The sequence below is a fragment of the Filicampus tigris genome, chromosome 20 (assembly GCF_054856515.1).
Source record: "Filicampus tigris isolate MCC_2025a chromosome 20, RoL_Ftig_1.0, whole genome shotgun sequence".
NCBI classification, from domain to species: domain Eukaryota; kingdom Metazoa; phylum Chordata; class Actinopteri; order Syngnathiformes; family Syngnathidae; genus Filicampus; species Filicampus tigris.
The window spans coordinates 12630213-12644062 of record NC_141236.1 but is presented as its reverse complement, the minus strand read 5'-3'; the positions used below and the strand labels follow the sequence as shown (position 1 = coordinate 12644062).

The 13850-nt window shown below is 46.6% G+C and overlaps 1 protein-coding gene across 10 annotated transcripts in view; it reads left to right on the top strand.

Moving 5' to 3' along the window:
• LOC147128431 (steroid hormone receptor ERR2-like) overlaps positions 1-4447 on the top strand; it is a 40046-nt gene extending 35599 nt beyond the window's left edge. For all 10 annotated transcript variants that reach the window (XM_086018775.1, XM_086018781.1, XM_086018776.1 and 7 more), the window contains 2 exons: positions 564-833; positions 4201-4447. In XM_086018775.1, the coding sequence (XP_085874901.1) occupies positions 564-833; positions 4201-4445 (515 nt within the window). In that variant the 3' untranslated portion in view covers positions 4446-4447. The remainder of the gene's footprint in view (positions 1-563; positions 834-4200) is intronic.
• Positions 4448-13850: the final 9403 nt, after the last annotated feature.

Sequence of the window (13850 nt, the reverse complement as noted above, 5' to 3'; positions counted from 1 at the left end):
GGCTATTGTGGTGGCTCGGGTGCTTTTCTTCGATGACTTGATGGCTCGCCCCCAAGCCCTCAAACCGTTTCAACAACAAGGTGGCTTTCACGTACCCGACGGATTGATTCGAAAATGAGCTCGTATACCGGTAATGTCAGTGGGATGCCTGTATGCTTTAATGCGGACTCTTTCCGTTTCACTAAGGAGCAAGAACGCATTCCCGCTTCTCAGACCCAAATCCTCCGTTAAAACTTTTTGGGGAGCTCAGGATTGTAAGTGAACAAGTATAATTAAACTCAGTCAGCACGAGCGTAAGCAAGCTGTCAATGTTAGCAAACTTCACTCAAGTGGAAGTTGACTTTTTTTTTTTTTTTTTTCCTTCACTTTATTGAATCACCAAAGTGCTGCTTGAATGTTGCGCCCCACCTTGGTCCCATCTGGGAGCTTCTGCGCATGTCGAACTTCTTTTTCGAACGCATGACTACGAATCAGACGACAGATGCACGGAACGGAAAGCGAGTGTACTTTTCAGCGTCACTCAAAACACCTTTTTTTTTTTTTTTTTTCTTCTTCTTCTTCAGGCTTCTCCAGCCTGTCGCTTGCCGACCAGATGAGCCTCCTGCAGAGCGCCTGGATGGAGATTCTGGTGCTGAGCATCGTCTTCCGCTCGTTGGCCTGCGACGAGGAGATCGTCTACGCCGAGGACTACGCGGTGGACGAGGAGCAGGCCAGGAGCTCGGGCCTGCTGGACCTGCACGTGGCCATCCTGCCCCTGGTGCGGCGCTTCAAGAAGCTGCGCGTGGACAAGGAGGAGTTTGTCACGCTCAAGGCCATCGCGCTGGCCAACTCGGGTCAGTTGACAAACGTTTGCTTGTGTGAAAAGCCACCTGACACTATGACACTAGACCAGGCATGTATTCCTTATCCTCTGCGAAGAACGGCTAATATTACTGCGTCGCACTTAAAGGAGTTCTTCATTTGTCTCCATGACTGTATAATACTGCCCCCCGGTGGTTGTATAGACAAGGAGTCGCCGCAATGAATTAATCACGATGCACAAACGGTTGAATTCATCACATTCGATATAATTACTTTATTACCGTATGTTTTTATACTGTAAAATATTCGAGAATCGGGACTTTCCTTATGAAAACACGGAAAAAGCCAAAGAAAAATCGAAACTCACTCGGGATCCTTTTGATACATTTAATAATTTGGGACACTCCAAATAGTAAAATGACTCAGTAAATATCTATGAAATATTGCAAATTTGAAAACGTGTATTAATTGTGTTTTTATTTTACACGTACTGAATTTTTGATCATTCCGATTCCCCATTCGACACAATTGAATTAACTTCAACACAAAATGGACTCGCTTTATGAATAATTCTGGGCGTGACGTATCTGCACGAAGGCCATTTCATTAGGTACCGTAACGCAGCCCAAATATTGTATCCAAAGAGTTGTATTGTGCCTGCCATCACCTTTATCGCGCTCGACGTTAGCTATCTGTCTTCCAATCAAACGCACGTTGGCGTCCAATTAAAGCAAAGAAAGAAATAAAAACCCAAATTGTCTCTCGTGTCGCCACGCTGAAGGGTAGCGAGATAAGACGGGACAAAAAGGTCGAGAGGGAAGTGGCGCTCCTTTTTAATTTAACGCCCGCTGTGCGTGCGTGTGCGCGCGCGCACGAGTGTGTCTTCCCCTCCGTCTCCATAACAGTAGCTGTCACAGCCCGCCCCAGATATATTTAGCATTTCATTAGGAAAACAGGGGCTGTCAATAAAATGCGTTAAGTGGAGCAGAATGGCGAGACGCCGCCGCTCGTATCGACGCTTTGCGTTTCACTCGGCGCGGCGACCGATCGATTGTGACGCGGCGGCAGCCTTTTCTCCCGCCTGACTGAGGAACAGCAAAAAGTGCCGAGCTGGCAGCTTTTTAGGGGCGCGATGACAATCGGGCCTCGCCGCTTTTTCCACTCGGGTTGCTATTGTGCTGTACGTTAGCAAGGCAGCTGTTAGCGCGTTAGCATTTGAGCATTTCTCTTTTGCGATGCAATCTAAATACAGGACAAAATATCAAACCTAATCGATTGTCCTTTAGTTAGGGAAACGTGAAATTTTTATCAAGCTACCTTTTCACTTTTTCTACTTAGATTGCCATCTTTCTACCGTTAACATTTGTTGAATTGTCATTCGAAATAGCAGCTAACTGCAGGGCAAGATAATCCTTTTAAGATCCTCACTGGTCTGGTACGGCACCTTTACCACTCTGCTGTCTTGCTATATGTTAGCACAGCGACTGTTAGCATGTTAGCATTTTTGGAAAAGTATCTGACGACAGGTCTTGATGTGTTAATGCTTTAGTGAACCGCCTCAGCACCGTTAGTTCCCCGAGAACTTGATATCTTGCTGTGTGTTAGCATAGCAACTGTTAGCATAGCAACTGTTAGCGTTTGATCCATTCCTATTTGTTGGGGGAGTGCGAACCAGTTGGAACGGGAGAAGTGTGAGAGAGGAAGCCAGAGTTCTGGAGCGAGGCTCCGAGGGGCGGCGGCGGCTCGTTTGAACGCGGCCGCCGTAATCTCCGGGGCTTTCGGGTGGGTGTTTGCGGGGTCCCTCTTGCGTGCGCGTGCACACGCGTGTGTGTGCGCGCTGCGCGCGACAGCTGCGGAAACTCACCGCCATTGATTTTGTAATTAGCGGCGTATCGACGGAAGGCCGCTGACGGATTACTCGGAAATTGTTTCTTCAAAGTTAGCTTTGCATTCCGCCCCTAACCTCCCGCTCAACACACGCGCGCGCGGTGCGCGCGAGCGCCAGCAAACGGGGATCAGATGAGTATTAACATGAAGGTTTCCGATGAAGAGCGCGGCGACACATGTGCGGTCCAACATAGCCTAGTTAATTTCCCAAGATAGAAACGTAATTTACACAGAAGGCGACTTGTAAAAAGAGACTTAATCAGTCAGTCAGGAGCGTAATTAGCCTTTTACGTTCCTTATTTGAGTTCTTTTTTCCCCCTACGTCGTTTACTGTACAGGTTTTTACGCCATTTTACCCCAGTCACGTGCTTTCTTACACTGACGCATTTGCCTTTCGCTTCGGTTCAGTTCTTTACGGAACTGTACTGAGCTCTAGCGGCTAATGTTTAAAGAGTAAAAACAAATTTGTCAAACGCCCCCCAAAAAAATAAAAAAATAAATCCTAGACAGTCTAGAGATAGACCGATATGTTTTTTTGTTCAAGGCCGATACTGATTATTAGTTGAGCCGATATTCTTTTTTAAAAAAGGAAAATATTGACCTCAAAACAAACAAAAAAAAAAACTCTGACCTTTGTTTAATCATTTTTGAGCATATGTTTACTGAACAATTTTTCAGATTTGCATCATGTTTATTTGTATTTTTCTTTAAATCATTATTATAAATGTCTGCCAATGCGGCCATCTTTGCTGTAAAATTCGAACAGAAAGAGATATTGTATTGGCTTGATAAAAACAAAAGGTGCATCGTGTTCCCCGCAGGGTCAGTAGAATCTCTTATAAAGTTCACTGAAATTTTAAATCAATACTTCCTTGAAGTTAACACTGTTTTAAATCGATTTATTATCGGCCATCAGATTTTAATAAAGTCCAATACCGATATTAGTCAAAGTACTGAATATCGGCCCGGCCGATAATCGGTCTATCCTTACAACGTTCTTGTGTAAAATTAAAAAGTGGAACTCGCGTCAAAAGAGGATTAGCACTACAAATCGTATAAAAAAAAAAAATCTTATCTTGACTGGTTTTCTTTTAGCAGCAGTACAGCACGTAAAGGGGCCAACTGGTCTTCCCTGTGGAAATGGAGCCCATCATTCAGCTCAACCGTATCCTAACAATGCTGCTGAATACATTAGCAAACGCTCGGGACTGGATGCGGTCCATATTAGCGATAGAAATGAATCTCGCCGCTTGTCCCGCCGCGGTGCGGCTCGCCCCTTGGGACCGAGCCCGTCCACGCAAAGGCCTTTATTTACGGAGCGTCGTTAGCCGCTAACAAGTAGCGGGTACAAACCTTCATAGCCGCATCTCTTCCAGTCGAGCTCAGTGCCGCCCGGCCTGCGACGGCGCAACATGCTTCTCCGTGGACTCGCCTTATATATACCGAAGCTTCGGATTGTCACCCCCCCCCCCCTCCCGTGTCCGTATCCCCCCCCCCCATGTGGCTCTCCAGACTCCATGCACATAGAGAACATCGAGGCCGTCCAGAGGCTCCAGGATTCCCTCCACGAGGCCCTGCAGGACTTTGAGGGCTGCCAGCACCCGGAGGACCCTCGGCGGGCGGGCAAGCTGCTCATGACGCTGCCCCTCCTGCGGCAGACGGCCACCAAGGCGGTGCAGCACTTCTACAGCATCAAGATGCAGGGCAAGGTGCCCATGCACAAACTCTTCCTGGAGATGCTCGAGGCCAAGGCTTGACAGCGGGCGGGACGGGACGGGACGGGACGGGACGGGGCGGGACGGGACGGGACGGGGCGGGGCCTACGCGTTTGACAGACAGCTGCGCCGGCCAGCGCATTGTGGATAGTAATGAATCTATTGTGCCAACGGGAAAAGCTTGAAAAGTGAAGATCAACATGACGCGGGGTTATTATTATGACGATATGTATATAGAATGTACAGAAATGAAGTGAGGTCTTGTTGTAACCACAGGCCCGCTGCGGTATACAGTATCATCTCAAGCTTCTGTGGATTTTCATATTTCACCCCCTCCACCCCCCCCCCCCCCCACACACACAAATTTCAATTCAAAATGCCCTAACATGCTCCGTAGCCACTTTTACTATCGTTTCTTTTTGCTTTTTCGATTTTCTAATCTCAGCAATAGTCGACATACTGTACTGTATAATACTTGTGTTGTATACTGTGTGGAAATTGCACTGCGGCGACGCGGGGCGGGGGGGGGGGGGGGCTATTGTGTGACGGATTCATCCGGAAAAGTATTCACGGCGCTTCACTTTTTACCCTTATTCCAAAATGAAATCAATTGTTTTCCCCCACCTTCAAATTCTACACACAGCACCCCATATTGACCATGGTTGCAAAAGTACTCAGTTATACGTATATATGCGTATGTGTGTGTGTGTGTGTGAGTGAATGCCAGCGAGTGCGTTTGAATGTGAAAGTGTGCGTGAGTGCGAATGAGTGTGTGCTGTTTGAGTCAGCAAGTGTGAAAGAACGTCAGTGTGGTTGTGTGAGAGTGAAGGAATGTCTTTGATTTTTAATACATTTGAAAAGAAATTGTGTCATTGCGGGGTTTTGTGTGTCGAATTTTTGAGGGGAGGTGGGGGGGGGATTGGAATAAGGTAACTTGTAACAAAATGTAGAAAAGGTGCTGTGATGCGCTGTATGTCACACAGAGTTATTCAAACTTGGCGGCCGCTTGTGATCGGGGTCGGTGCTGGCAAGCGGAGGGCCGGAGCGCCCGTAAATGTGCAATAATGTATAATGTCAGACCGTCTCCCCCGTGAGCCCCACAAAGGAGATTCTTGGGGGTTCAAATGTAGCCTGACATTTTTTTTTTTTTTCTATCCAATCTACTGACACCCTGTTAATGTGACCTGGTAGCTCTGCAATAAACACGCTTCTAGTGTTCTGATGTCATATCAAATGTTCTTCCTCACTTGGTGTATTCCAGACGTTGTTTTTCCAGATTGGAAACCAATAAATAGCATTTCGCCCCAAAACGGCTGCATCAATCCAAAATGGCCAACTTACTGTTCAGCTTCGGGCGTTAATTTGTCCATTTAAAAGACAAACTTGTACTTGTTTTTCCAGCCCCCGAAGCCAATTTGTCTTAGGAACACAAAAAACGCAATCACGAGTACACCCACAAAAAAAAAGTCGAAAAAAGCCAATGCTCGAAAAGACATAGTTTGTCATTTTGTGATTTTAGATTGTTGACCATTGCCTCAGGTGCTTGAAAGACAAACTTGTCCTCGTCTCGATGCCGGTTTCCTTTAGGAGCAGAAAATTTGCTCGGCACGTCTACCATGAGTAGACCGTCGAAAAAGTCGTAAAGTCACAGGAAAGTCTGCCGTTTTGGTTGGACAATTTCAGCGAGAGGTCTGCTGTCGTCCATGCTGGTGGACGGAACTATTCGAGACACCCGTGAAATTGCCTTTGCTGAGGTTTGGACAAAAAGCCTTTTTGCCACCTTTGCCGCCGCCAAACGAAATAAAACGTCCCCCCGCCGTCCCCGAGGTGGAGGCCGAGCCCACTTTAATCGCTCCGTTTCTTGTGGAGGGTTTCGGCACGAGCGACAATTACAATTAATTGGATGTTGAAGAGGAGGCTTTCTTTTTTTTTTTTTCGGGGAGCGCTTTTTTATTAGCTTACGTCGGACGGGAAAGTGTTATCTGGCACGAGGGGTCGCTTTACCTTGTTTATTAGCGGAATAAAGTCTCTTGCCAACACTGTGGAAAAAAGAAATATCCTCTTTTTAAAGGACTGATATTGAATTTCAATAACAGAAATAAATGCGTATCATATTCTGGAACAGAATTGTGAAAAAAGTAGTATTTCATGCTTTTTCCTTGTTGTCAGTATACAGCAGCAACTATTGACACTCACATTTACACCGTTTTGAGTGTTCGATCAACGGAAAGTGTCTGTTTTTGGAATGGTTCCAAATCGCACGCGAGCATTTGGGATTCAAACCCCCAAACTCCGAACGATGACGCAGACATGCTAAGCATTAAAGCCGACTTTACTTGTGCAACCTGTGTTCACATTTTCAGGTTTTACAGTGTTTCACACTGTTGGTTTCCTTACCTCCATTGATTTTTTTTTTTTTTTTTAAATGCCAAGGTAAGAGGGGGGTTGGGGGTGCATCGGAAGCAGGGCCACGCGGGTTCCCCTGGGAATGGCTGGCACAGAAATAAAGTGACATCACGGGGACTGTTGTATTAAAAAAAAAAAAAAATGTGCATGAACTGAGTTGTACATTTCCTCGCAGGGGAAAGAGCTGCGTATCGGCTGTCTCATTTGTGGCCTTCTCTTCCGCATGCTGATTTACATAAAACATGGAGGAACGTCCTCGGCGGAAGAGACCCGGCAAGGTTTGTGTGTGTGTGTGTGTGTCTGAGCGTGGATGGACTGTATGTGTTTTACACTCCTCTCATGGAATTTGTCATTGTCATCACGTCGGCAATGAAATTCACTTCGCGGTTGCAAAAAAAAATGCGACCAACAGAGGGAGACAGAATGACAATTTGGACGATTTTCTTGGATGGGAACAGACAAACAAAATCGAGTTTTGAAAAAATGTTTTTGGCTCCATTTTGAGGATGAAGCTCTTGTTAAAGGCCAAGATTGTTGTCTGTAACGTGAGATGTGCTTTTCCTGAACTGCCTAATTCCGACCGATGACGGCGGTATGAGGCAGATGTGAGTCGATGAGATGAAATCCACAATAAAAAAAAAAAAAAAACATTTGCGCATGAGGAAAATAGCTCTCTTGTAGTACTGCACTTGATTTAAAAATATGTAGCGATGGTAATTAAATAGAATGTAGAGAAGATTTGCCACAGTGTAATAGTCAGACAAACTACTATGATGGCTCAATAAATATACTGTTTTTATTGTTTTTTATTGTAAGCGTCACTGACATTTTTAACAAATGTATACTCGACGGTGCCAATTGATCAGAAATACAAAATAATCGCTCCAATTTCATCATTTCTTAAAATGTACGCCTTAAAAATATTCCTCCCGCGTGTTCTAAACACATTCAAACATACGAAAGCGCACTTTTTCAGCACGTTGTAAACCTATTTGGTCGGCCAAAACATTTGCACGCAACCATCCGTGTGTGTGCTGTAGCCAGCCGGTGCCTTTGGGGTGCAACGGCATCCAGGGGTCCAGACTGTCAGCTGGCCGTCCTGCTTGACCTTGCGCGGGCCCGCCACGCCGGCTCAATGCACATCCGACGCACACACACGCACACACGCGCGTCTTTTGTGGCGCAATCCTGTGGAAGTCATTTCATTTACCCGCCTTTCAACTAGAGCCAATATGGCGGGGGAGTGAGGGGCGGGGGGGTTGGCTGTGTGTTTAATCAGCCTGCCACGAGCCATGACCCCCCCCCCCCCCAACTAAATCAAACACGACCACCCCCACGACCGACCAACAGAAGACTGAATTTAAAATAATAAATGGGATTGTCACGTATCGATAATGCTTTGTTTCTCACGTATCATCTTGAAAATTCGTTAGTGGAAAGTTAGAAGGGGGAAAAAATTGCTCCAAAATCAGTTTCACCAGTTCACATGAAAATGGGCGGCGGGTATGTCTATTGGAAAAAGATGAGTGCAAAAATGCTGTCCCCGAAGCCAAGAAATTTGGTAGGCTCGTCTATCTTGAGTAGACCCACAAAAAAAAGTCTTAAGGAGTCTTGCAGAAGTGACACCATTTCCGTTAAAAGTGGCCATTTTTGGCCATTTTCAGGAAAACTGGAGAACTTGAAATTTTGTAGACAAGTCTATAATGAGTAAACCCAACAAAAAATCTCAAGAAGCCATGCGCAAAAAGATACCAAAAGTCCGCCATTTTTGTTTGAACCAGGTTAGGGTTCAGTCCATTTTGGCAGTTGGCAAGAATACTTTTTCTTTAGCAACACCAAATTTGGTAGGCGTGTCTTTCATGAGCCAACTCACAAAAAGTCTCAGCAGGCCATGCCTGAAACAGAACAGGAAGTCTGCCATTTTGGTTTTGAGCGTCCATTCATTTATGAGTACAAAATAGTTCCAAGGCTCCTTCAAACGCTGACATCTGAACGTTTATACTTGAGACATATGGAAAATAATTTTAGTGTTCATCATCGTGTGTGGGCAGGGACGTTTGATGACTCGCCATCAAACAAAACTTGAGTAACTCGACTCCGCAGGGTCCAAATGTCTCGTGTGTGCGATGTCAATGAAAGTTGAATGAAGGCGCCGTTTTACTTGTCCGTGCATTGACCCGCCATTGTCACACTGTAGTCACTTCCCTCCGCTACCTTACAGAAAAAAAAAAAAAAAAAAAAAAAATCTATGATCGCTTGACAACCTTGCGCTGTCAAGACGGAGTTCAGCCCGGCTGTCTCCCTTTTTTTCTCCGGCGGACATTATTCAGCGGGCCGATCCGAGGCTCCTCTGAGGATAGGTTGTAAAGTGTCAGTCACGCTTACCCGGAGTGGCGTTGTCGCGGGCCATGCGGCCAGGTGGACGTGAGCGCAGGAGATAGGTAACCATCAATATGCCTCCCGTGGAAATTGAGGGAGGTCATGATTTATGGCTTCCACGTCCGCACTACAAACATGCTGAATCTTCTCCTTTTTTTTTTTTTTCCTGCGCGCCTACCAGGCTCAAGGGCAGGTAAGGGTGCCTTTCCCCTGGACGTGTGATGGACAGGCCTGGTGGAGAAGGCTGTTCACAATGAAGGGAGCGCCCTCTGTAGGTGGTAAGTAAGAGTGACTGGCGGTACGCGGAGAGTGCAGTGAGGAAAGGACAGTCTACAAATAGCGAGTGCGCGGCCTCTTATTTGGAGAACTGCTAAAGATTTACTTTTTTAAAAATCAGTCTTAGCTCTGCTGGACCTGAGTGTTGAGTTTTATTTTGTAGCCCATTCGGATTATTCCACATGGCTTGTTTGCCTTTTTTTTTGTTGAAAAGAAATCATTTTTTGAGACTGCGCCCTCTCCCCTGTCCTGCTTCCAGCATACGGGCCCACCTTTTGCCTCCAATGCCGCGAAAATCCTCAGACTGTGACCCTGTGGGGTTCCCCAGGAGTCAACCCCGGGGCTCCTATTGTTTCAATCTGGCCATGCATCTCAAAAAACATGACCAAAATCCAAAGAATAATGATTATTTGTATCGATCAACTATTCAGCAGACTCACGGTCCATTAAAAGATGCATCCAATGCACGTGTGTTATATCGAGATATTTTATTTTACTTTTTCGAATATGTAGTTGCACCACACTTGGAATTGCCTTGTGTGTGAATTGTGTTGCACAAATAAACTTTCCGTGCCTATAGCGGCAAATGCTGAGAAGTGCCATCTGTCTGTGTGAGCGCATCGCATCGCCAACTAGTGTCGTGGCATGCGCATTACAGCAATTTCTGGCCCGACGGAACTTAGCCGCAGGCATCCGATACCTGCGATCTTTGTTATCCAACACCCTGTGAGTTTCTGTTCGCTTTTGAGGACAGCCGAGGGCTTTGCGGAGGCCACACCGACAGCTGCAAAGCCCTCGTGGCATCACGTCACCATGTCACGGCTCGCAGCATCAGGTGACGTTCCTCCAAATTGGAGCGCCGGATTGCAGCGCAAATTGAATAGAATTTAAAAAAAAAAAAAAAATCCAAATATAACAACAATTCCTCTCAGTGAGCAGATTGAAGTCTCGCGTTGTGCGTTTATGATTTATCTCGGTGATTTATTATGCCTGTCAGCCCGATTTAGTCCCTTTAAGTGTCGGAAGGAGCCAGACATAATAAAAGCAGCTTTCATTATTAGCATTTGACCGCCACACGATGCGTTGTTTACCCACTTCTCCTCGCTTGTGTGTGTGTGTGTGTGTGTGTGTGTGTCTCACTTTAGCGGAAAAATCGGGACCTTCGCAAAACAAGAGCATGACACAGTTTTGCAGCCGCTGCGCTGAAGAAAGGTAAGTGTCACATTTGCATTGGCGGGTTTTGCAAATGCAGAGGGGTGGGCTTTGTAACCAGGGGAGGGGGCGGGGGGTGGGGTGGGGGGGGGGTTGGGCCCCTCTGGGATGAGCCTCGTCTTATCTCTGCTCCGGATTCCTGACAGCTGCCTAAACCCCCGGAGACGGTGGGAACAACGAATATTAAGGCGGTTGGCAAGACTCTGAAAATATGTCAGAAGTGGATTAAACAATCAAAAGCGAGTGTTGTCTGTGAAAAGGCAGAACTATTGACACAAATCTTGTATTTGGATCTTATTCGTTTGCGCAACTGGTCACTTAGTTACGCTCAATACCATATCATCGCAATATTCCGCAATTATAGTAATACCCGGGATTAGTTGTGGACCTTATCTGCCTCTTCCTGCTCTTAACTCATTCAGCGCCGTGTCCGTTGATACTCATCAGTTGCGCAAAGCTCATGTAGGAGTAGGGCTGCTCGATTATGGAAAAATATACTAATGGCGATGATTTTGGTAACAATGCATTGAAACATGTGCAGTAGCCGCCGTAAGAAGCGCATTCCAAAGGCAATTTTATGCATTCCCACGTTTCACGGGCGAGCAGGTCAGGCGTCGTAAAAAGGCGGCGAGCGATAACAAACAAACAAACACAGGCGAAACGTGTGGGAAGGCGGTTAATTGCACACCGGGAAACGGCTCCCTAATTTATTTCCCGCCTGTCCATACAAGGGGGATCATGGGAAGCCATTCATTTCACGCGGACACAATTTTCATATTTAATGAGCATGACTCGGATACAATTACTGTAATTAGTCAAAGCTCACTCACGGCCATTGGAGCTCGCCAGCATTATTAGCGGCTCTTATTAATGATGTTGCACATGTGGAGCTCGCGGGGTAATTGGGGGCATGTGTGGGTGTGGGAACAAGAGGGGGTGGGGCCTGGGGATTGGGAAGCCTCGGCGAGGCTGTGCGTGCGCGGCGCATATTTCGCTGTAAGAAGGTGCCGGAAGCCGTCGCCGTGTCACCCGCGGGCGTCTCGAGCTCACTTTTGGGGAGGCTCCGCAAAATGTTGCAGATCTTTATTTCGTGGATTTCTTTATGCTGTGTGATGAAGTCTATCTTGAGTTGATTCATTGGCTTGCATTTGTGAAAGTCAATTTCGCCGACGTTGAACGATGACACCGCGGCGTGTGACATTTGGGAGGTTGCTCTCGGGTCCTTATTAAGGCCGTGCGGTCTTGAAGAGCAAGTTGCAAAAGTTGCAAAGAGTTGGCGTCAGGCGAGGAAGCAACAAATGTGACCTCCAATCTTTGATCCAATTAGGAGCGGAGTCGCCGCCGAAGAGTTAATGAGTTGAAAACATATTAACACCAGCTAATTAGCGGAACTGAGCGCAATTAAATCGCATCAAGCCAAAGAGCATTTGCTCGGCTTTTATTAAATACGCGGAAAAGACAACAATTAAGGCAACGACGCCGGTTCACATCAGAGAGGAATCGCTTTGTCTTTTTTTTTTTTTTTTTTTTTTTCGCTCTTGAGGGACGCCGCAGTTTTGAAGTTTGGAAAGCGACTCAAAGACGAGTGCTAAAAGGGAGGGAGGTCATGACGGCCTCGTCGCATGTAAGAGGCCTTCGGCAGCTGCGCAAGGCATCAGAGCGTTCACAAAGTCAAATTTTCTAGAGCACCAAGCATTTGAAAGACCTTATAAAATGAATTCAAACATTTTCTAAATACATCATACGGTTTTGAAGATTATTGCTGAAAAACAACCATCTACTACTGAATCTGGAATGGATTGCCCGCCCTCCACTATATAAGAACTTCAGCGCCTTTGGTTTGTGGCATGGCAGCTTTAGAGTGCCTCGTTATCCGCCGCGAGTGTGCACGTCACCGAGATGAAGATAAAGGGGCGAGGAGGGTGAGATTTGTTTTGAAAAAAAGATCACGTTCAAAGCCTGCATATGGACAGAGAAGGACTTCATGCTAACGTCACTGCCTTGGAGTGCCTCGTTGTATGCCTTAAGTGCGCGCACATCTCAGGAAGAAAGAGGAAAGGAAAAAAAACGTTTGACCTGACGACCAGCATGTAGACCAGGGCTTTTGATTGGCATGCTTTTCTTTAGAGTGCCTCGTTGTCCGCCGTGAGTTTGCGCATGTCACGGAGAGAAAGGCAGAAGAGCGAGGAGGTGGGGAGTTTCTTTTTTTTTTTTTTTTTTCAAAGAAAGCTCAACTTGAAAGTCAGCATGCGGCCAGAGCGGGGCTTCACGTTAGCGTGGCCGTTTGGAGTGCCTCGTTGTCACCGTTGTTGGAATTTCTCATTCTTGTTCATTCAGAAAGCGATGAAGGCGAAGTAGCTGTAACGCTAATTGGTTAATTAATTAATGAGGTCTTATGTCCACATTATGTATGTAGAGTAAGTGACAAAGTGAGGGGGAAGCCGCCCGCTGCTTTTATTGTCCTTATTGTCCTCCCTCATCCTTACTCGCCCACCACCCCCACCTCGCCTTACCTTGATGCCAAACCTCCGTGACCCGGGCCAAGATCAATAGCCCAGTTTAAAGAGGACGGCGTGTGTAAATAGAGACGATAGATCCTGCCGATGAGGATATCTCGACCACTGATGGCCTCTGACTGGCGCGGCAGCATTTGATCAAGTCTCACGTTGATGCCTGCCAATACGTCGGCTCTGCTGTCAGTGGGACGTCAGCAAGTTGAAATGTGTCAGGGCTTGGGTGGCCGTGCGCTGCCTTCAGGGTCGACCCGGGATTTGGAGATATTTTCAAATCGCTCCATTGCCTCTTGCGGTGTCAAGTTGCGAGTTCACAGTGACGAATGTCTCACAATGCAAGCGACCCCCTTTTGTCCCCCCTCGCAGGTGGTGAGCCCATGGCAAGGGGGGACCTACATTGTCTTTTGGGGTCACGCTCCATGGGTCACCATCTAGCCCACCGCCAGCTCTGGCTCCGAAGGAAGAGAATGTGCTCAAATGTGTTCTTGAATTCTTCTACCGTGTTTAGACTAGTGAGGGCACATAGAACAAAATACGTAGCTGGTTGGCTAGCTAGCTACCTTAATAGCTAGCTAGCTATCAATCTATCTAGGTAGATAGCTGTGTCAACACACTTCTATTACTTCTGTAAAAAATATTGCTCACATCAAACCTCTGATTA